The 25,060-nt window shown below is 39.8% G+C and overlaps 1 protein-coding gene across 4 annotated transcripts in view; it reads right to left on the bottom strand.

The window, feature by feature from the left end:
* The window catches only part of frmd8 (FERM domain containing 8), a 38,267-nt gene that overhangs the window by 6,039 nt on the left and 7,168 nt on the right, over positions 1-25,060 (bottom strand). For 2 of the 4 annotated variants that reach the window (XM_022666771.2, XM_022666769.2), the window contains exons 2-8: positions 15,323-15,404; positions 15,016-15,183; positions 14,458-14,559; positions 14,091-14,149; positions 13,814-13,980; positions 12,610-12,813; positions 7,762-7,885 (exon numbers count right to left, since the gene is read on the bottom strand). In XM_022666771.2, the coding sequence (XP_022522492.1) occupies positions 7,762-7,885; positions 12,610-12,813; positions 13,814-13,980; positions 14,091-14,149; positions 14,458-14,559; positions 15,016-15,183; positions 15,323-15,404 (906 nt within the window). Of the gene's footprint in view, positions 1-7,761; positions 7,886-12,609; positions 12,814-13,813; positions 13,981-14,090; positions 14,150-14,457; positions 14,560-15,015; positions 15,184-15,322; positions 15,405-16,374; positions 17,085-25,060 lie in introns of those variants that run through there. The other 2 variants (XM_022666770.2, XM_022666772.2) reach the window with 2 other exon arrangements.

Raw genomic sequence — 25,060 nt, 5'->3', positions numbered from 1 at the left:
TTGCACTGCATTAGGCCATGTCGAGCACAGATATATGAGGAGTGAACTTGACCAAGAACAGCTGTCCATTCGTCCTCTGAAATAGTGATTCGAGGTCTCTCTCCCAGGATTGTTTAGAGTTTAAATTCGGATCGTCACAAAGAGAGTTGATTAAATCATAAATGTCTGATATGAGATGTTTGTCTGTGGGATTTCTCGAGAGGATTTTATCAATAAAAGATTCGGGGGGTCGATTTGGAAAATGAGGAAACAGAGTTTGGACAAAGTGCTGGGTACTGGGTAAGTTACTGGGTAAATTGTATTTAGCTGCTAAATCAGAGAAGGAAGAAAAGACATCTTGCGTGTAGAGATCCTTGATTGTGGATAAACCATTATCCACCCATTTGCGAAATGTAGGGTCAGAACATGCGGGTATAAATAAATAATTGTTCAAAATAGGCATATGAATCGAGGCTCTCTGAAGGCCGAATTGTCTTCTAAACTGTGACCAAATCCTGACACTGGCAGTGACGGCTGGGCTTTGAGATATTTTGTATGGAAAAATTGGAAGCTGGGAACAGAGTACAGCATGTAATGAGAATTGCGAGGAAGCTGTTTTAGTATGAACCCAAGGTGGGCGGGATTCAAGAGGTCCAGGATTAATCCAGTATAAGATTTTAAGTAGATTGCTGGCCCAGTAGTAATGACGAAAATTGGGAAGTGCCAGACCCCCTTCTGACTTAGGTAGCTGCAAAATAGACCTTTTTATACGTGGGGGTTTGTTGTTCCAGATAAAGGAATTTAGTTGGCTGTCAAAATTGTAGGGCTGGCCCGAATAGCGTTTTTTGAGCTCCGGATATTCGGCACTGATTCGAAGCGAATATTCGAATATTCGTTTTTTTAAAAAAGAGGTAAAAAAAAAAAAAAAAAAAAAAGCAAATCACGGCCCCTTTAATCCACTGAAAAATGTTCAATTTGCTCTGACCGACGAGACATATTCACCCCGGATTTTTGGTGTTTTTATCCCGGATTTTTGTGTTTTCACCTCATATTTTTTCTGTGTTTTTAGCCCAGATTTCTTTGTGTTTTCATCCCGGAATTTCTGCTGCCCTACACCGCGGCTTATCCGCTGCGTAAGCAGGCTAGGAGGCTGCTGCTGCACGGTTTCTCCGCTGCGCAAGCCAGCCCAGTAAATTGCTGTTTGTGTTTTCACACTTAGGTTATTTGCTTAAAAAAAACAAACAAAAAAAACGTTTGTTCAGGAAGTATTTTATATTCTTAAACATTGTTGATTATATTAGAGGACAGTCATTGTAAACTGTACTTGGTCTATTTCGGTTAAAGGATCGTGCAGGGCATATTACTGATTTTGTATTTTTGCACTTGGGCTATAAGCTCAATATTAAATATTTCGTTTGTTTAGAAATTATTTTATATTTTTAAACCATGTTAAATTATATTAGAGTAGAGGAAAGTCATTGTTAATGACGTTATTGTACTTGGTCTATTTCGGTTTAAGCATTGTGCAGGGCATAGCCGTATTACTGATTTTGTATTTTTGCACTTGGGCTATAAGCTCAATATTAAATATTTTGTTTGCTTAGAAATTATTTTGTATTTTTAAACCATTTTAAATTATATTAGATAAGAGGAAATTCGTTCAGACATCATTTTTGTAGGCCAGGCTTTTGTAACCGATTTAGCCCCTACTGTTGCCACATTACCCCTTACGTTTTATTATATAAATCAGTTTCGAAGAGCCTGCATTTTTTTTATCATGTCTGCGCGAGACTGATTTTTAAACCCACTCTTCCACGCTCCCGCGTTTCTGTCTCGTTACCGCGCCGCAAAAAAATTGCTTCTTTTAATCCCGCGCCCGCCCGCCACATACACATTTCTGCCGCTCCCGCCCCACGTTCCTAATATAAATTAAATAAACTACATTTAATGCTTCAAATTTACTTATATATTTATTAAAGGGGACATGAAACATTTCAGTTTGTACAAGTTTTCTAAGGTATTAAATATAATGGAATTTATTTGGGGGGGATTTTTTTATATAAAATGTTTACACACTAAATTATAATATATTTATGTTTGTTACGTTTGAGCTAGGGCGCCGCCATGTTGCCCGTGCAGCACTGGTGACGTCACGAGGTTGGTTGGTTTAAGATCCCAGGCATATAGCTAGAGGAAAAGAGCTTATTGTTTGTCGAGATTATGGATGAAGACGAAGCTAAACTAGGCTAACATGGAGCATTTGCTCAGAGATCTTTCCTGTATAAACCTGAGCAGAACTTTTGAGATGCTTTTCTGAGAGCGAGACGTTTTGGGAGTGTTTATTCTCTCTCTACGTGGAGCCGTGCAGAACCCTGCAGCGCGTCCACAGCAGGTACTACCATCCAGTTAACCAGCTATTTTATATACATTTAGCTATTTAACATGCAAAGTCCAGAGTTCATTAAGACTGAATGAAACGAACATGATTTAAGTGGATATTGAAACATCCAGGCGCTGTTTGGTTGATAAACCGTTCAGTTTAGAAGTTAGAAAGCTTACTGGGTACTTAGCTTCATCTAGTTAGTGTTAGCTAGTTAGCTAGCGTTGGCTAGCTAGAATAAGATAGCTAGCTAAGTAGCTAACGCTAGCTATGTTATCTTTAAATTGTCATTTTATCTAGACTTTCGGTAACGGTACCTCTCGCTGCTCTGCTGGGTGGGCGTGTTGTTTGGCTGGTGCGGCTCACAGCTGCTGCTCTCATAGTAACGTTACCATCAGTCGGACGGTCTGTACATTCCAGCTGATCAGAGGAAAAATAAAAAACGGAGGAAAAAAGCCTCGGACTTCAGCTTATTTATCCGGCGCTAATGCTCCTGACTCAAACCCCTCTCCTTCACATAGTCCTGGTCTAGAAAGTGCTCGCCACTAACCCCTAGCAGCTAACCGGAGGATTCTCACGCTTCAGCGCTGCGAGCCCCACTGAAGGTATGAAAGTGAAAGTAAATATTTCTCATTCCTCACCCTATTAAATTTCACTACTCCCAGTATTACTACACACAGGGGCAATACAAAAGTGCCCCCCCGCTCTGCATTGAGTTTTGGTTTGGATTTTATTATTTATTGAGGAGCTAAATTACAGTATTCTCATAGATTATAGTAGTGAGGCGTGCGAGAACCAACCTCGTGACGTCACTTTCAGCGCTGGGACAAGATGGCGCTGCCCTTACTTAAAAAAATGACATTTAGATTGCTTATTATTTTAATTCCGCTTCACTGACAACTGTTAAACTTATAAAATTTGTTAGAGTGAAAATACATCTTGTGAATTATACTAAATACTTGAAGTGTTTCATGTCCCCTTTAAAACAGCAGCGCTGAATAGTGTGGTCCCGTTCCTTACCCCAGTCCAAACACCATCGGTGTGTGCGTGTGTGTGTCGGTCCATCCTGCGCGTTGAGAGTTTTCTTTAGGTTTTTTTTTTTTTACAATTATTACAGTTTTCTTAACTATTTATTAATTTGCTCCCGCATCGTCTGGATTAAACTCCCGCTCCAGCCAATAACAGTTCAGTTCTGTCCCGCGCGCAAGATATTCTGACGGGACCCGCGAGAACAGAAGTGGTTAGAGTGAGGTGGAACTCTGGAAAGGAGAAAAAAAACGAATATCCGAATACCAAAATTAAAAACCGAATACCTACTCAACGAACGAATATCCGAATACCCGAATATTCGGGTCCAGCCCTACAAAATTGGTAAAAAAAAATTATGAAAACCGGAATATGTTGGAATAAATATAAAAACCTAGGTAGGGTAACCATTTTGATTAAGTTGATCCGGCCTACTGCTGACAGGGGTACGGTAGCCCATCTTGCCATGTCCGCTTTACATTTTTCTAGTAGAGGTGAGAAATTGTGCGCAAAAAGGCTACCTATGGAACTGGTGAAAAAAACTCCTAGGTATCTAAATCTCTCCGATACCTTGAAAGGAAACAGAGAATGCGGCAGAGATTTAGCTAAAGGGTTGACAAGTATGACTTCACTTTTTTTGCAGATTCAGTTTGTATCCTGAAATCCGACCAAATTTTGCCAAGGTCTCCAAAACAGGGGGCAAGGAAGTAGAGGGATCTGAGATGTACAAAAGAAAGTTGTCTGCATACAGAGAGAGTTTATGTTCTAGGCCGTAACGTATAATACCTTTGAATTGTGAGAGGCTGCGGAGCCAGATCGCCAATGGTTCTATAGCTAAGTTAAAAAGTAGGGGAGAGAGGGGGCATCCCTGGCGGGTACCTCTATTAAGGAGGAATGGTGACGAGTTGATCCCGTTGGTTTGAACTGATGCTGTAGGCTCAGTGTACAAAAGTCGCACCCATTTGATAAAGTCTGTATCAAATCCAAATCTCTCTAGAGTGGCAAAAAGGTCATCCCATTCCACCTTGTCGAACGCTTTTTCAGCATCAAGAGAAACAACAATTTCAGGTGTATTAGAGGGAGGTGAGTAGAGTATATTAAACAACCTTCTGGTATTAAATAAGAAATGTCTACCAGAGATAAAGCCAGTTTGGTCTGTGGTTATTAAAATTGGCATAACTTTTTGGAGTCCACATTTAGCAGGGAGATTGGTCTGTAGCTACTGCATAGAGTATCTGCATCTTTATCTTTCTTTAAAAGCAGAGAGATAGAGGCACTGATCAGAGACTGGGGCAGTTTACCTGACTTAAAAGCGTCATTGTAAACCCTGGTCAGGAATGGAACCAGCTGGGTTGCAAATGTTTTGTAGAATTCGGCTGTAAAGCCGTCTGGTCCCGGGGATTTACCATTTTTTAGGGAATCAATAGCATTGTGGACCTCAGAAGGAGAAATAGGTTGACCTAAGTCCTTGGCAATATCTGTGCTGATCTTGGGGTAGGTCAATGATTCAGGCATATGCAGATAGGATGGAGTGTCAGAGGAGTGTTCTGAAGTATAGAGCTCTGAATAATAATCTAAAAATGTTTTATTAATTTTAAAGGGGTCTAGGGTAAGGTCGCCAGAGGGCAATTTGATCCTGGGTATAAATCTAGAGGCGCAGGTGGCACGGGCTGGTTGGGCCAATAGTCTACCAGCTTTGTCACCTTGCTCAAAAAAAACGTTGTTTAGTCTGTCTCAACTGCCTTACTATGCGATCAGTCATTAGGAGTTCGTATTCTAGATGTAGTTGGCATCGTTTCGTATACAGGGCGGAGGAGGGAGAGGATGCATAGGCTAAATCAAGCTGTTTAAGTTCTTCCAGTAATCTGTCCACCTTAGCCCTGTCCATTTTTCTAGTAAAGGAGACTTGTGAGATGATTTGCCCACGCATAAAGGCTTTAAAAGCTTCCCACAATGAGCCACTGCCAGTGTCAGGGGTGTCATTAACTGAAAAATAGAAACTAATCAGGCTTGAAATTATTTTTTTAAAATCACTGTCTGCCAGCATATGAGAGGTAAATCTCCACTGTTTTGGTGAACTTTTATTAAGAGGGAAGCTAATAAGAGTTGTTACCAGAGCATGGTCTGACAGAGAAATAGCCTGGTAATCGCAGGAACCAACTAAATGCATAATTCTATTGTCTAACAGGAAAAAATCTATTCTGGAGAAAGAATGGTGAGCGTGTGAGAAAAAAGAAAAGGCCCTGCTCTTTGGGTATTTGGATCTCCAAGGGTCTGTGAGGCCGAACTGGGCAGCAAGCCCCTGTAATACACTGGCTGATTTGGAAAGGGAGATTGGTTTAGATGACGATCTATCTAAAAATACATCCTGAACCAGATTAAGTCACCTCCTATGATTAGGTGGTGAGTGTCAGCATTTGAGAGATTAGTAAAAAGTTTGGTGAAGAAACCATCATCATCCCAGTTTGGTGCGTAAAGGCACACTAAAGTAACTGGCATATTTTGAAGCATGCCTGAGACGCAGATATAGCGACCAGCAGGGTCTGAGACAGAGCTAGAAGGCTCAAACATTATGCTCTTACGGATAATAATAGCTGCCCCTCTTGCTTTAGCTGAGAATTTTGAATGAAATAAGTGACCCATCCACGTCCGTTTAATACGTGAGATATCTGTGGTTCTTAGGTGTGTTTCTTGTAGAAACATAATATCAGCATGTAAATGTTGTAGGTGGGTTAATATTTTGCTAGTTTTTGTGACGTTATTTAGCCCTTTAACATTCCAAGAGACCAGCTGTAGACCATGTCCCATGATTATATTTACTGTATATATTTACAATGACAAACTAGTGATGTTTCCCGGAGCCAAAGAGGGGTAATCAAAAAAACGAAAACAAAAAACACACGCCCTGCCCTTTTTACTGCACCCTGAGTACCATTATATCTGAGCTCCCTCGCTCTGATTTTCGATATTCCTATCATCTATAGTCCCAGCTCCCACAATAACAAAATTGAACAACTAGGGACCCTCTGTCCTTATTATTAACTCACAGGCTAATAATAGGATGAAGCCTAAACTTAACCGCAGTGCTATAACCAGACTTGTAAATGGTACAAAATAATTGTAAAACAGCAGCTGAACATAAACAGTGCAATTGTCCCAGGAACGAAATAAAAAAAGCAAATAGCACATACTCAAACACGAGCAGTAAAATGTACATATTGTTAGCAGTCATAGAACATATAGGGGCATGAAAGCCGTCCGCCGAGGATTTCTCCCATGTAAACAGTTCCAGCATTGGAGAGAGATTAAGGCATGCACAGTGCTTATGCGGGATTTGGAAGATGTAATTTCTCCCGCGCTGGCAAACTGAGCCGTAACCACGTTTGCATGGCCGGCTTGTGTTAGCAAACTCTGGTGCAGGGAATGGGTTTCCCAGCGTTAATGTTCAAGGCAGCGGGCTGGACAGCCCCAAGAGAACAGAAAACAAAATGCACACCGTGCCGCAAAGCGTACTACAGAAACAGGTCACTGGGATAAATTAGGTTAGTAACTCGCCAATCACTGTCCCTGGCTGGTTAGCCGCACCAACAGATAATATTATAGTGTGACGGCAGCGAACTGTTATAATTAAGAAGACGCTGTCTGCACATTGGACAGGTAGATTTTAGCTTCTTCGACTGAGGAAAATCTCTTCTTACCACCCTCCTTGGTTGAGATAACGAGCCTTGTGGGAAAGAGCAGTGCCGGTTTGAAACCTAGGTTGTAGAAGCCAGCCAGGACCTCGCTGTATTTGAGCTGCTGATCCAGCACCTCCGGCGCGTAGTCCTCGTAGATGGCTATGGGGTGTCCGCGGTATACCAGGCTGCCCCTTTTTGCACGCGCTTCCCGGATAATCTTCTCCTTTTGACAGAATGACAGTCTAAACTCTGCTGAGAGAGATTGCCTGTGCTCATCGAGAACACGAATTAGCGTCGCCATGTTCAAGTCGCTGCGTGCTTCCTCAGGCAGATCCGTATTAGCTGCGTGGTCCTTCCTACTCGTTTTGGTGGCTTTAGAGGTCATTTGCACGCTATTTAGTCGTTTAGAAGAAAAGTCTATTCAAAAATCTACAAAATTTGTACAAAAAAAAATAAGCAGATGATTCCTAAAACTTAGTTTTTGGAGAGTGGAGCGGGAGCTGGACTAAAGCACGTCTACTCTATGCCATCCGCCATTTTCCCCCATGTAAATTGATTTTTTTATTTGTTATATAATCTATATAGGGAAAAAATAACGGTTGAATAGCAGTGCTAAACGCATAACTCCAATAGTAGATAACCAAAGAATGCCTGAAACAAACTGAAATCAATTAACTATTTACAAAATGTAGGAGTTACCTTTTCTTTCATGTCCATGACGTACACTCCCTCCAGACTGATCCCCACACTAACGCTCTTCCTCCCTCCACGATGCAGGATGCCCTGTGCTGGCTTATCAATCTCACCCGCAAAGAAAGCACAGCTGCAAGAGACACACACTGTAGGTCAGACAGCATGTTCACAACCACAGAGCAAACACTGATCCATTCACTAGGATGAATTACCTCAGATTTGTATTTAATTTGACATTTGTTTAAAAATAAAACATATGCCTTTACACTGTTTAAAATATTTTCATTGTTGTGTTATCTTTTGTGTTTTCACAGATGCCTAAAACTATAGTATAACAGGGAGCTTTATTTTTCTTAAAGGCTAAGGAAATTATTATTAATTGACTATTATTTGATTGTAGACTGTTCTGTAAAGCGGAATAGTGTAAAGCACAGCAGAGAGTTCTAGCACGGACTATGTTATGTGTAACACACTTCCTGTTCAGGATGTAAATAAACCACCCGTGAGTTACTGAACTGCTAATCTGAGTCCGGGTCTCCTTCATGCTCACTCACAGTCTGCCAGTAACATAACATGGTGTCAGAAGTAAAAAGAAGAAACAAAGAAGAAGTAAAGAGGAACTAAAGGCAAATAAACGGTGGAAAATGGATGCAAACAGAGACAGAGGAGCAACGCTACCGCAGTTAGCACCACCGGGCAAGTTCGACTTTACCAATGCTAATGAATGGCCGAGGTGGCTAAAACGCTATGAGCGCTATAGAATAGGACACTTCGCCAAGAAATGTAGGTCAAGTGGGCGTGTCCATAATATCACAGAGGCAGCACAAGAGAGCAGTGAGGAGGATTTTGCTTTCCTGGGAGAAATGTGCTCTGACGAGGAGGAGGAGTGGTGCGAAATTGTGCAAATAAACAGTGAAAAAGTTGAAGCTAGAAGTCAGACATTTATGTTGTTGGAGGTCTAGCCAAACCATTACTGGGCCTACCAGCATTAAAAGTTCTAGCCTTGATAAAGCGGGTCCATGCAGTGCAGGGCCAGCAAGAAGATTTTAAAGCACTGTACCGCACAGTGTTTTCTGGCTTGGGGAAATTAAAGGAGCCCTACAAAATAGGAGTTGGAGCCAGGGGCGGTTCCATACACTCTGTCAACACCACGCCGAGTACCACTGCCCTTGCGAGACAAAGTGAGAGCTGAACTGAATTGCATAGAGGGCATGGGGGTGATTTCGAAGGTGACAAAACCTACACCATGGTGCACAGGACTAGTTGTTGCACCAAAAGCACAGCTAGGAAAGATAAGACTCTGTGTTGACCTCACACACCTGAACAAGTGGGTGCGGCGTGAGAGACACATTCTTCCTGCAGTTGACCATACATTGGCCATGTTGGCGGGGGCAAAAGTTTTCACGAAGCTGGATGCCACATCAGGTTTCTGGCAAATCCCATTGTCTGAGGAGAGCTCACTTCTCACAACATTTATTACACCCTTCGGAAGATATTCATTTAATCGTCTTCCTTTCGGGATTTCCTCAGCCCCAGAGCACTTCCAGCGTCGGATGTCACAGATGTTGGAGGGTTGTGAAGGTGCCGTATGTCATGCAGATGACATTGTCGTGTATGGCGAGGACATGCAGCAACACAACGCAAGACCGCACAAGGTCCTACAGCGACTGCGAGAAGAGGGACTCACTCTGAACGAAAAATGCGAGTTTGCCAAAAACAGCATTATGTTTGTGGGCCACAGAGTCACAGCAGACGGGGTGACACCAGATCCTGACAAAATCAGAGCCATCATGGAGATGCCAGAACCACAAAGCGTAGAAGGGGTGAGGCGAGTGATGGGTATGGCCAACTACCTGGGGAAGTTTTTACCTCACTTGGCATCCTACACACGCCCAATTAAAGAGCTACTCAGCGAGAAGAATGAGTGGAGCTGGGAAAAGCCACAGAAAGAGGCATTCCAGAGGTTGAAAAATGAACTGAGTTCACCACGTGTGCTGGCTCAGTACTCAACAACGGCAGAAACGTGTGTATCAGCAGATGCATCTTCCTTTGTCTTGAGTCAGCAGCAGGAAGATGGAACGTGGAGACCGACTGTGTTCATCTCTAGGGGTCTCACCGAGGCTGAGAAACACTATGCCCAAATTGAAAAGGAGGCTTTGGCAGTGACGTGGGCATGTGAACGTCTGTCACCTTACCTGCTGGGTCTACAGTTCAAGATAGAGACTGATCATAAGCCGCTACTGAGCTCCAAGGCACTAGATAAGCTCCCACCCAGAGTGCTGAGATTTCGGCTGAGACTGTTAAAATTCACTTATGACATTGTCCATGTGCCGGGAAAGTGTTTGATAACAGCAGATGCACTGTCGAGAGCTCCTGTGAAGCACACTCTCACACAAGAGGAGAAAGACAATGAGGCAGATGTCAAAGTGTTCGTGGATGCAGTTGTCCAGAGCCTTCCTGCTACAGAAGCAAGACTGAAGGTAATCCAAGAGAAGCAGAAAACAGACCCCATCTGTGCAAAGCTAATCCAGTACGGTCAAACAGCGTGGCCAGAGCAACACCTCTGGAGTGTGGTTACTCCCCTGCACAACTCCTCATGGGGAGACAGCTGCGCACCACCATACCACAGTTGCCTGCAAATCTTCGTCCACGCTGGCCAAACATCCGAGGACTCTGAAAGACTGATACTCGAGCTAAGGAGAATCAGCAGCGCAACTACAACCTGAGACACAGGGCACGAAATCTACCACCACTTCAGGCTGGCCAAAACGTGTGGCTGGCAAAGGAGAAGAAATCAGGGACTGTAGTGCAACAGGCAATAACACCTAGATCTTACATTATTGACACTGATGAAGGTCAGGTTAGAAGAAACCGCACACATGTTCGCATGTTCGCATCGCATACATGTGGGACTGATGTGCCATACGTGACAAGAGTAGGACGCGTGTCACGTCCTCCAGATAGGCTGGACTTGTAACAGCAAATAAAAGAAAAGAAATTGTTATCTGTAAATAAGAGTAATTGAAAGGTTAGAGTGCCTTTAAGCTGTTAAAGTTCAGCAGAGTTCTAAGTTGAGTTACTGTGAAGAATGATGGGGTGTCTTACTAAAAGGGGGAGGTGTTCTGTAAAGCGGAATAGTGTAAAGCACAGCAGAGAGTTGTAGCACGGACTATGTTATGTGTAACACACTTCCTGTTCAGGATGTAAATAAACCACCCGTGAGTTACTGAACTGCTAATCTGAGTCCGGGTCTCCTTCATGCTCACTCACAGTCTGCCAGTAACATAACAGACAACATGACTGAACCAAATTTATTTGATATTTTATTCATATCATTCATCTACATATAGAGAAAAATCAGTATTGTAAAGTGCAGAGACCGTTACATACTAATACTGGATATTTAATTAACCAGCAGACAAAATCCAAGTAACTGAATAAATATAGCGAACAATGTGGACAATGCTTCAGATGTTCCTACACACGTTTACACTGAAGTAGCAGCATACAACCACATTGCTTTCACTTTCAAATCATGAAAACAGCACACTAAAACCTCAACCTCTCTTTGACAATATTAATTAACTTTACTCATCTTAAGTTTATTTCACTGAACTGAGTGTTATATGGTTATCTCTGTCTGTGAAAGAGATGAGGCATCGTACATTTTGGCCAAACAACATTAAACCATTTCAGGAAGATGGTGATTACAGTGCGTTTTATAGAATTGCTTTACAGTTTAAACTACAGTCGAAAAATTCCAAAAAACAAATAAGGGCTAGTATTTTGCTTTTTACATTTTTAACGGCCAGGACCAGGACCAGTCGCAATTAAAGCACAATGCCGTGCAAATGCTCTGAATAACAGGGCTGCTGTCATTACAATTAGTTAGCCATTTATAACCTGCTGTTTAGAGCTTAGATTCAATCCGAATTAAGCTTAGATTTTTTTTTCAAAAAGTTTTTTATATTTTTAAACATTGTTTTTTATATTAGAGCAGAGGAAAGTCATTGTAAATTATATATATATTTTTTGTTCTTGGTCTATTTCAGTTTACTGAGTGTGCAGTGCATAGCCTTATTGCTGTTTTATGTGTTTAGTACTAAGGCTATTTGTTTAAAATAAAAAAAATTGTTTGTTCCGAAAGCGTTTTATTTTCTTAAACTTGTTAATTATATTAGAGTAGATGGTGAGATTGGTTGTTTATAAACATCTTAAATAACAGGTCTATGTTTCTTCAGTGTTAACATAAATCTGATTTTGCTTATTCAAACAGCTCAAAAAATGTTTTAAAAAATGTCGTGTTTAATTCAGGCTGGGGCTCAAAAGGACCGTTTTAATGGGATTTTAAAATGGAGTAATCGTGATTTTCTAACTGTAACGGCAGAGGCGGGGGAGCAGTGGGTCCGCCCCTCGCCGTGACACCCAGCCCCTGCCTGTCCCAGCTGGTCTGAATCAGGACTGATTAAGCAGCCTGCTTCGACCAGCATAAAGCCTCTGCCCCCACTCAGAGAGATGCTACAGGAGAGAGGAAGACTGAGGCAGAACGGACTTTTAAAAGACTGAAAGTCACAAGTCAAGCGACTAGAGCCCCACTGGGCCAGCGTATTTATTTCTTCAGTTGTGTTGGTGGAGGGCAGTTGAACATAAATACAGGTATCTTTTAAGTTCACGCAATATCTGTGTCTGTCTCTGTGTGCCTAAATTAAACAACCCTTTGCAGGGGCGAGAGCTTAGATAAGGAGGACACCTAGCCTGCTCCTCTGACTGCATCAAAGGAGTAATGGAACACTTTTTTTTCAAACAATGAAATAAAAGGTCTTTGAAAACAGCGTGTTTGAGTTGGATACAGACCCGTAATAAGGTAGTTTGTGGCAGGTACTAAGGTACTGTCGGAAAAGCGCTGCTGATCCCTGGGTGCTGCTCAGCGTGCGATATTCTTTCAGGAGTCTCTGCTCTAACTCTCCCTGCCGACTTCCCCTTGCGCGCAGACTTGAGAAAAAGCCCCCAGGGCCCAAAACCACATGGGCTGGCAAAAAGGAGGTCAGCTTCTTCTCTCTACAACAGGCAGACAAAAAGATTTAGATTTACATCAATCAACAAACCAATTAACACTAGAGCTTATATTCTCTGTCCGAACCCAACCTGAGGCCCAACCCAAATTTCCCACCACTTTTGTCCTGATGGTCGGGTTGGGCTGTTTTTGAATGCTGTTTATATTTTAAATCAAGCTATGGCACAGTACAGTAACAGAAACAAATCAAACTGTTTAAAAAATGCTGCACCAGTTAGAATAACAGTTAGTATTGGAACTGTGCAGTAAGCACTGCGCACACGTCAGCTCCTCCATTTGTCCACATTACACACTTGACTCGCAGCGCTGTGTAGCTAGACCAACAAACCGGAGCCTTTTGAAGTGAAGAAAAATTAAAAAGACGGCGAAAAACTTTATTGCTGTTTTTGTATTTTGCACTTAGGCTGTATGATTAAAATAAAAAACAATTATTTCAGAAAGTGTTTTATATTCTAAAACATTGTTAATTATATTAGAGTAGACGAAAGTAATTGTAAATTGTGTTTATTGTTCTTGGTCTATTTCGGTTTAATGAGTGGGCAGTGCATAGCTTTATTGTTTTTTTGTGTTTTGCTATAAGCTATATGTTTTACAAAGTTTGTTTGTTCTGAAAGTATTTATTTTCTTAGACGACAATTATATAAGAGTAGACGAGGAGATCGGTTGTTTGTAAACAAACATTGTTCTTAAATAATAGGTATATGCTTCTTCAGTTTTCAGTGTTAATTAACATCATTCTGAATAAATTTCGCTCATTTAAACAGCCCAAAAATGATTGAAAAAGCTCAGCAAGCTCCGCTTACTTAAAAAATGACGTGTTCAATTTGAGCTCTGTCTCAAAAGGACAGTGTATGGGTCGGGCTCGGGCAGAACGGGCATTTTTTGGGCCAGATGCTCTAATTAACACACAACAGACCTAGATTATACGATACAGTGACAAGTAAGCGTGAGGAGATAAGAAAACATTCAATCATCTCCGCGTACCGAACAGCTACAATCAGTTTATAGTCATCCAGCCCGGAGCCAAACTCTATGGCACAACTCAGAGCCCCGAGTCGGATCCAGTGCTCCGGATCACACGGATAACGATTCTCCAGGATATTTAGCCGGGCTTCTTCATACAGAAGCTTTAACACTCCCTCATCCTCCACCTGCAGAATGTGACACAAACAACAGCAGGATTGCAACGCACATCTGTACATCCAACAAAAGAGAACAGACTGTCTGGAGAAATCAGACTTCTTGTGAAAACAGGAGTTACCTGAAGTTCTTTTGCTTTGGGATAAAAAACATTCCTTTTGTACTGAAGACACGGCTCATCTGTGGACGAACAACACAATGTGAACGTGTTTTCCAACAACTAACATAACAGAACATTTATATATTTTTTTATTTCTAATTAGTACATTATGTGCAGCAACACCAGAAGCTCTTCATGCTACAGACTGCACTCAAGTGACAAAAAATTAATTTAGTGCAGCCAAGCTAGGTGCAAAAAACTTTGCAGGAGCTGAAACTAATTTAGAATCTTAATTGATTGGGTTTCACATCAATATTGGGATATCCAACAGTGTTACTGCACATTGCATGTTTCTGTCCATGATGTACACCTCCAATTTGTAACACACCTACTGAGATGTCTTCTGTGGAGGCATCAGTGAAGCGGTACAGCAAGTCCTGCCACTGTCGACACAGCTTATATGGCTGGTGCTTTGGTTTCAGCTGTAGCTCTAAAACAGGAACATGACAGGAAATGAGAGAGGAACTGAAAGAAAAACACCAATATACTCTCATAAACAGCAGCTACAGTTACAATTACCCTCTACACACACTCTGTTTCAGGTTCACTACAGGTTTTAAATATGCAAATATACACTACTCTCCTCTCCCACACTCTCTGATGCCGAGTATTGACTGATCACCAGTTTAAAAGCCTTTAAGCTGAACATAGGCTTAAACTGTTTCAATCACCTTAGTTTAAATATCGTAGTGTTAAGTATCAGTCGGTCCAATCACCTGGATGATCTAAGTCAAGTTCCTTCACGTTGAGTAATTATAAATTTCAATTGGATCATATTACCAAAATGTTTAGGTGATGTGTAACTTGCGAGAGCTTCCATTTTTGGTCCCATGTTATGGCTTAACACGTTATACTTACAAAGAGAGCAATATTATCTATACTTTACCGAGTAACGGTGAGCAGAGCCAGAAAGCGAACGCATCCTGATCACAGTCTGTAATGTTGAGAGGCTGCCGGACCAAGCGGCCCAACTCCTGCACACACACACTCACAACACCCTCCACACACAGGTGCACCGCGCTGTCACCTACCAGGTACACCAACACGTCTTGAGCTAGAGGGGGAAATTTAAAGAGAGAGAAGGGGTGGGGGAGATATACAGGCAATAAGTATCCACCCCAGTATCCCCATTACCAGGAAATATAAGCCAAATATAAGCCAGTGTTTGGAGTGTCATTTGCGGTAGTACGGACTGCGGGAAACAGAGGAAGCGACACTGCCCCGGTGTGAGCGAGACAGCTCAGGATCCGAAAACTCGCACTCATCCCCATCCATCTGCAACAAAACACAACACAGCAGCTAACATATAGCCATCTGGAGTAAGTAACTAAACAAGTGGATTCAATAAAAAAATTAACCATCTGGAAAATAACAACAGTGGCCTAACTAGACTAAAAACCTGGATTACCAACCTAGATGAAACCAGTTTGAACATGACATGATTACAACATATACAAAATCAAACTAAATGTGAATGTTAATTTAACTATAATTCTACTACTACTACTACTACTACTACTACTAGGGCTGGGGTGTAACCGAATGCATTTGATTAATCAAATTACTGTCTCAATGCGATTTTCAAAATAACATGATCAATAACATAATATTTTTTAAATAGAAGCTGCCAGAGGGAATCTAAGTAGATAGACATATGCCTTGTCAGAAATCTTTAAACAATAATGTGGCAATGATTTACAAGCGAAATTCAAATTAGTTATGTTTGCACCGTGTTTAATATAAAAGCTGCAGAGGCTGAAGTGGACGAACATATTTACTGACATATAAAGAATATCGATATTATTATTATTATTATTAACAACATAGCTCAGCCCTAACTACTACACTTATATAAAATCAATAAAACGTCATTCCTCATTCGCTTCAGTTCGACAGATTCCACTTAGAACTGTCCGTTCCACCTTAAATGGTGCAGCAGCTATCTGTGACAGTAACGGGTGCATTTAAGGTGGAACGGGCCATTCCAAAAAGCAGCAAACGTAAGCTTGTATACAAGCGTAGGCACGCTCCGCGACCTGGATCACCTTCATTTTTTAAAGAACAAGTTCCAATACCGCATATTTAAAGTATAAGCATTAATACTTTACCAAAACCCTAAAATGACCACTTTAAAAACGTTCTGAATTATTATAAATATATCAAATGCTAGCCAGTTAGCTAGCTAACATCAGTTAGCTGTAGTAACGTTACTTTATCCAAACTGTGTGAAATGTTTCAGACTTACCCTAATCGATCTGTTGTCGGCGCTCCTCGGTCACTAATCCGTTAAAGCTGTCACTCCTGGGTATTATTATTTATCACAAATACATTCAATATCACTGATTTCACAAGTGCTGTTAGCTTTAACAACAGCAGCGCAGTGAATGCTGCTCTAAGCATAGCGCTCACTAGCTGCCAGAGATATAATGCAGCACCGCGCCCACAGGCTTTAGCGCCGTCTGTCGGCAGAACGAGGTCGTACAGACACTATTGTGCTTCCAACAAGCAGAAATTTTAAATCGAATTATTGGAAAAGTTTTTATTGTCTGTTTCAGACAAAAGCGGCGTGTGTTCAGTTTGTTTGAAGCTCCAGCCAGAGTGACAACCCTGAAACACTGCAGTCAAATAAGTGTAACAACGTGTTTACTAAATTCAGATTTACTAAATTTATGAAAACTTATTGCACCAAACAAGCTAGTATACAGTTTTGGAAAAAATAAGAGACCACTTAAAATTATGAGTTTCTTTAAGTTTACCAAACTGAAAGCCTATAGAATTGCAAATTCCAAAATGCATTAAAACTGTGATTAAAAACCGGGGTTATTCCACCAAATATTGATTTCTGGACTCTTAAAACTTGAACTGGTTTCCTTCACATTATTTGATGTGCTATTTGTTTGCTATTTTAGCCATTTCTCATCTTCTGCAAATAAATGCTCTAAATGACAATATTTTTATTTGGAATTTGGGAGAAATGTTGTTCATTGTTTATAGAAAAAACAAAAATGTTAATTTACTCGTTAATACGCAAAATGGCCCGTATTCTGCATGTTAGTGTGGAAAAGCAATGCATTTGTTTACTGCATTTACATTTTTCGATGTTTTTTTTTTTTTTTTTGTCTCTAATTACTCTGCAAACCACTGAGCAGGAGAAAATTGTAACTACAACCAATTGAAAACAATACATCTCTTGTTCCACAGAGATGAAAAACAAACAAACATGTGATTTCCCTTCACAGACCACACTAAACCAGTTAACAGATTGATCCAGCCAAAGGTGTAGGAGTTTGTTTGACATTGGCGGGACAAATTTGCTAAAATGAATCAAATCACTATAGTGATATACAACAACATATGCGGAATTACAGTTAATCACAAAAAAACAAAATGCCTTGCGGGTCTCGCTACTAGTGATGGGCAGATGAAGCCTCATTGTGTGTATGGCACATTTCCCAAACTGTATCGACACTGTGTTGAAACTGTGTTGCTGTATCACTTAATGGCGACATCTGCTGGACTAAGAAAGTCATTGCAAGCAACTGCGCGAGGAAATGCATCGGTCACGTGGTTTTCCTTAAAATGATACGCGGCCCGACACAGGGGTTCGCCTTGTTTGCTCGGTGCATGCGCTGAAGTTTCAGTGTCGTCAGACCCATCGCTACCAAAGGACACAGGAAGTGTATCGGTCACGTGGTTTTCCTTAACTTGATACACGCACCGACACGGGGTTTCGCCTTGACAGCTCGGCGCATGTGTTGAGGTTTCAGGGTCGTCAGACCCATCACTACTCGCTACTAAGCAACAGACAGCCGAACAAACGGAGCGGACGGCGAGCCATCAGGGTTGCCAAATTACAGGTCACAGTGGGATTCAGATAAAACCAATTCACTGGATAAAATGTGTTTCAAATCCGCCAAAATACTGAGAAAACCGCCCGAACAGCTGATGTTCATCATATAAGCTGGGGAACAATAGTCTGCTTTACCGTGGGAAGAAGAAAAAATGGAGGGAAGAAGGGGGAAGAAGGGAAAAGGAAAGAAAGCGAGAAAAAGAAAAGTTAACCATCGAGCAAAAACTGAAAAATGAAATGGTTCTGCCTCTTTTAAAGAACTGCAGTGTTTATTTCGTTGAATATGTTTCTTTTTATATTATTATTGTCATTTTCTGAGCTAAAGGGAAGATCGGGGCAGATACAAAGGTCGCGAGTTCAAATCCCGGTGTGCTATCAAAGAACAGCAGCTTAGATTTTAAATGTAACTAGAATCTACTGAAATTTAGAGGCATTTAAACACGTTTTTCTATACACTAATCTTAATTTACTGTTAATCTCTAAATTATGTGAAAAAAAAATACATTTTATGTACTATAAAAGGCTTATCACAAATTGTTACATAGTATAACATGTATAACACAGTGTTCTATATATTATAACCGGTATACCACAATATTTTACATAGTATAAAATGTATACCACAATATTGTAGATACCAGATTATTTTATATACTATTAAAGGTATACCACAATATTTTATACAGTATTAAAGTTATATCACAATATTTTATATGGTATAACAGGTATACCAGCATTTATTTTACATAGTATAACAAGTGTACCACAATATTTTATATAGTATAACAGATGCCACAATATTTTATATAGTATTAAAGGTATACCACACAATTTTATATAGTATTAAAGGTATATCTCAATATTTTATATAGTATGACAGGTATACCAGCATTTATTTTACATAGTAAAACAGTTATACCACAATATTTTACATAGTATAACACGTGTACCACTATATTTTATATACTATAACAGATGCCACAATATTTATATAGTAAAAAAGATGCCACAATATTTTACATAGTATAACATGTATACCACAATATTTTATATATTATAACAGGTGTACCACCAGATTTTATACAGTATAACAGAGGCCACAATATTTTATATAGTATAACAGGTTTACCACTATATTTCATATAGTGTAACAGGTGTACCACTATATTTTATATAGTATAACAGACGCCACAATATTTTATATAGTGTAACAGGTGTACCACCAGATTTTATATAGTATAACAGACGCCACAATATTTTATATAGTGTAACAGGTGTACCACCAGATTTTATACAGTATAACAGAGGCCACAATATTTTATATAGTATAACAGGTTTACCACTATATTTCATATAGTGTAACAGGTGTACCACTATATTTTATATAGTATAACAGACGCCACAATATTTTATATAGTATAACAGGTGTACCACCAGATTTTATATATTATAACAGGTGTACCACTATATTTTATACAGTATAACAGAGGCCACTATATTTTATATAGTATAACAGATAACATAATATTTTATATAGTGTAACAGGTGTACCACCATATTTTATATATTATAACAGGTTTACCACCAGATTTTATACAGTATAACAGAGGCCACTATATTTTATATAGTATAACAGGTTTACCACTATATTTCATATAGTGTAACAGGTGTACCACTATATTTTATATAGTATAACAGATGCCACAATATTTTATATAGTATTAAAGGTATATCTCAATATTTTATATATTATAACAGGTATACCAGCATTTATTTTACATAGTATAACACGTGTACCACTATATTTTATATAGTAAAACAGATGCCACAATATTTTATATAGTATAACAGATGCCACAATATTTTATATAGTATTAAAAGTATACCACACAATTTTATATAGTATTAAAGGTATATCGCAATATTTTATATAGTATGACAGGTATACCAGCATTTATTTTACATAGTAAAACAGTTATACCACAATATTTTACATAGTATAACACGTGTACCACTATATTTTATATACTATAACAGATGCCACAATATTTATATAGTAAAAAAGATGCCACAATATTTTACATAGTATAACATGTATACCACAATATTTTATATAGTATAACAGACGCCACAATATTTTATATAGTGTAACAGGTGTACCACTATATTTTATATAGTATAACAGATAACATAATATTTTATATAGTGTAACAGGTGTACCACTATATTTTATATAGTATAACAGATAACATAATATTTTATATAGTGTAACAGGTGTACCACTATATTTTATATAGTATAACAGAAACCATAATATTTTATATAGTGTAACAGGTGTACCACTATATTTTATATAGTATTAAAGGTATATCTCAATATTTTATATATTATAACAGGTATACCAGCATTTATTTTACATAGTATAACACGTGTACCACAATATTTTATATAGTATAACAGATGCCACAATATTTAACATACTTGAAGGTGGTTTTTATAATATGTATTTTTTTTTACTAACCAGACTTACATTATGAATTGAATTTCAAAGGAATTCGTTTGAATTCACACTCAAAATCAAAGAGTGTAATTTTTTAGAGTGTATCTCTTTAAGCCACGCTTTAAGGTGGCGAGGTATTTGATTGGTCAGAAATGGAAGGCCCGCGGTGGAGAAACATTTAATTGGTTAAAAATGGAAAGAGCGTCGGGCAAGTGCTGCGATTTGATTGGCAAGAAATGGAGACATGCCAGGGGTTTTGATTGGTAAGAAATGGACGGGATAAACAAGGAGTAGATTTCATTGGTAAGAAATGGACGCTGTGCCGTGAGCTGATTGGAGAGAAATGGAAGCGGCGTTGGAAGAAGAGTGACACGATTGGCGTGCTGAAAGTTCAGGGAGTGAGCGAGTTTTTATTCGTGCTCAAGCTGACAGATATCAGAATCTCATAAGCCCACGGCAGGCTACTGTTGCGCTTTGCTCGCAGAGGAGCAGATCGGTGCTGAGGGAGATAGGTGCTGGCCTATTCTGGACTTTTTGTGCTGGCCAGTGGTTGGCTGACAGCACTTTAAATTCATTGACTGGGAAAATCAGTAGGAGGAGATCATTACCATACGAACAACGGGCGTTTTTTGACCCAGTTACATCACACGTAGTGTAAAGAATACGACGCGTGCTGTACTAACACAACGCGTCGTGTAAAACAATACGACGCGTGCTGTAAGGTCCGCTTTTGACGAGTATCCTTATCGAACGCATCGCAAAACAATAGCACGCGTGGTCTTGGCTTATACTACGCGCGAGGACAACGCGTGGATGTGACTACTTTGGCTTGCCATAGTACAGTTGTTTGCACGGCACGCGAAAGATTTGCGTCATGCTGGCGCCTGCGCAATCTCTCACTTTCCCGGTTAACGCCCCACGAGAAGCCGATCAGGAAGTGACACGATTGGCCTCACCTGGGCTGCGTCCAGAAACCCCAAAAGTGTCTCCTTTTTCCTACCGATCCTCCTCCTCTCCTCCGTGACCCGGAAACTGATTTCGTGACGCCATCTTGCCGCCTGTCCGAATACCGTAGGAGACGAAAGAAGCCGCTTAAAATCCACCTGTAGTAGGCTTCCAACGTAGGTTACATCAGTGTATCCTACTCCGGAAGACTTTTAAGGATTTTCCAATGACATCACTGCATCCACGCCCACAGAGCACGTGAAAATGGGGAAGGCAACACCCAAATATACATCATAAACATATTAATTAACTAGGTTCCTTATCTAATTAAACAGCCAGTAAAGCAGTAATATAATTTATAGTTTAGATAAACTGTATGCTCAGTAAAACTATATTTATGACCCTATGTGTATCATGTTATACATATAAAAACATATATTATTTATAATATATATATATATTCATTTATTTACTTATTTATTTTAACTTGGGTCTGATGAGGAAACTGAATCCCTCATAAGGCTGAGGTCAGACAGGGTTGCCAAAGTCAGAGATGCGGCCTAAAATGCGGCTGGGAGTAAACAGGATTTTATTGGAATATCTGAATTTTTAGCTGTGTGTGATAGTAATGTTCTGAAGCGTGCTTAAAGTGAGCGTTGTGATTGGCTCAGTTCAACGGTAGTCAACATCCTAACTAAAAGGGATCAGCTGTCCCATTTCCCCAATTACAGCTCCTTCCCTCCATTCCTCCTCCTCCTCTCCTCTCCTCGATTCCTCCCCCTTCTTCCGTGGTGGAGGAGAGGAGGAGTAGGAAAAGAGGAGTAGGAAAGGAGGAGTAGCAAAAGTTTCTAGATGCAGCCTAGGAGATGAAAGAAGCCGCTTAAAATCCTCCCCGAAGAGGTTTCCAATGGAGGATACATCAGTGCATCCTATGGAAGACTTTAAGGATTTTCCAATGACATCACTGCATCCACGCCCACAGAGCACGCGAAAATGGGGAAGGCAACGCACAAATATACGTCATAAACATATTAATTAACTAGGTTCCTTATTTAATTAAACAGCCAGTAAAGCACTATTATAATTTATAGTTTAGATAAACTGTATGTTCAGTAAAACTATATTAATGACCCTATGTGTAACATATAATACATATATTATTTATAATATATATATATAATTTTAATTAATTTATTTATTTACTTATCAGACAAGGCTACCAGATTCACTGACCAAAAATGCCTGGGAGTAAGCAGGATTTTATTGGAATATCTGAATTTTTAGCTGTGTGTGGTAGTAATGTTCATCAGTTCATCGGTAGTCAGCATCCTATCTAAAAGGGATCAGCTGTTCCATTTCCCCAATTACAGCTCCTTCCCTCCATTTCTCCACCTCCTCTCCTCTCCTCGATTCCTCCACCTTCTTACGGGGTAGGAGAGAAGGAGTAGAAAAGGAAGAGTAGGAGAGGAGGAGTAGCCCAAGTACTGTTCCAATTCAGAAGATCACAGTTAGCTTAATACACAACTAATACCCGGATGTGTTCTTGCTCCTCCCTCAGGCCGTATCTCAATACACAAGTACACAAGTCTGCACAAGTGTGTACTCCCGAGGACAGGAGGACTCAGGACGGTTGTTGTGTAATAGGAACAGCTGTGTACTTGATGACGTTACCCTCTTAGAGGAGCAGAAAGCGTTGTTCCGAAAACGTAGGAGCACATTTTCACCTAGCCGCTTTCTTAACAAATAAACCACATATCTGAAGTCTAAACCACTACATTCTCGCCTAAAAATAACTTAAAACACTGTTTAAGCACACAGCAGTACTGTTTTGAAAACGTACAGGTGCTCATAGGTATGTACCTTCTCCTCCTGCATTACGCTGATACTAGGGTTGTCACGATACCAAAATTTTGACTTCGATACCGATACCAACTGTAGTATCACGATTCTCGATACCAAAACGATACTTGGAAGAAAAAAAAACAATAAAAATATCTGAACATAAAATGTTTATTTTTGATTGGACTGTATTGAACACTGAACAATCGGTGCAAACGTTTTTATTCTAAAATGAAACATTTGAACAAAAAACAAGTTTCGTTATTATAACCTTAACTATAACATAATTATCTAAACACTTCCTAAAAACTAAAACCTCTTCTTTTCTGAAACTACACTGTGGGAAGTTTCTTTGCCTGTTTAAGGTTCTTAGCCAGGAAAACAAGTGTGTCCACATGGTCTTCTGTCAACCTTGTTCTCCTTGGACTGCAGATTAACCACACGTGCGTTATCACATGCAGCCTCGAAAATTACGCTTTTAATAAGGAGATAAAGTGGATATTATTTTTTTTTCTGCCTCAGTTTATTTCATGCGCTGTTTGTATATAATTGGGGATTGCAGGAGACTGGATTGATGGATTCTCTTAAGTCTGGTTTTGAAGGTAAGAGCGTGGGGGAGCCGCTGGTGGGGGTTGAGGGGGTGGAGGGAGTGACCTGAGGTAACCCTGCAGCGAAAAACAAGCAGCGTTTAACTCTGAACACGCGCTGTGACGCGCTCTTTCAGCTCTAATTCAGGAACCGTACATCCTACAGTAAAACGGAGCGAATCCGGAGAGACAGACGGTTCGAATGGTGTATAACATGTCCGCATTCGATCAAATATGGACGTACGAGAAACGGAAATATGAAAATTATGATTTCATATTTTCAGAAGCAAGGCATATTTCGCCCTAAATGTTTATTTTCTGAAAGGAGATCCAGCTAAATAGGCTAGATCATACCTGTCAAGTCTCCCGTTTTGGCCGGGAAACTACCGTATTTTACTCCTCTTTCCCGCCGTCCTCCCGTATTAGTATTTTCCCGTAAATTTCCCGTATTATATTAAAATAAAAAAATATATATTATTGAGGAGACAGGGCACTGACCGCTCTGTGTCTCTTAACCAATCGTGTAGCCGATTCAAGGAGAAAGTCCCGCCTTTCAGGAGAAACAGCCAATCAGCTTGCAAAGGAGGGTCAGTGTGGGGAAGCCCCCCCCCCCCCGTCGCTGTGAGTTCAGGCAGCTAGTCGGAGCTGCTGATGTTAAAACATATCTGGATATTCAGGGATTTTTCTAAAAGAAAGGTAACGGTAGGCTAATCATGTAAACTGTGATGATATTTTTCTGATAGCTGCTTAAAAATACTCCTCTCCAAAATAAAACACACAGATTAAACCTTTTAAAATAAAAAAATACAGCTTGTGACTCAGTTTAAGCAGAAATGTGGAGAGGACCGAAATTAACTGAACTAATCAGGGGTGGAGTGATCAAAAGGAAGAAGTATTAATTAAAATTTATTGTGTAGGCCACTTAGGACTAATTTTTACTGATGAAACATATCTGGTCCATGTCCTTTTAGTAAAAGCTCATGATACTATTTTTAGGTCACCAACAGTAATTTTGCAGAATTTGTGCACCCTTTGTTCAATTTTAAATCCATTAAATAAATAAAAAATATATCATATAAAAGAGTGCATTTATTACAAAAAAGACATGAAATCTTAATTTTTTTAAAAATATATAGAAAAGGGTTTTTAATTTGGCTGTATTAAAAGAATGACAAATGTAGGAATGTCCACAACATTTCAGATTCTAATA

This window comes from Astyanax mexicanus, chromosome 20 (genome assembly GCF_023375975.1).
Source record: "Astyanax mexicanus isolate ESR-SI-001 chromosome 20, AstMex3_surface, whole genome shotgun sequence".
NCBI classification, from domain to species: domain Eukaryota; kingdom Metazoa; phylum Chordata; class Actinopteri; order Characiformes; family Acestrorhamphidae; genus Astyanax; species Astyanax mexicanus.
Note: the sequence above shows the minus strand (reverse complement) of the source record. Positions and strands in the feature narration are given on the sequence as shown.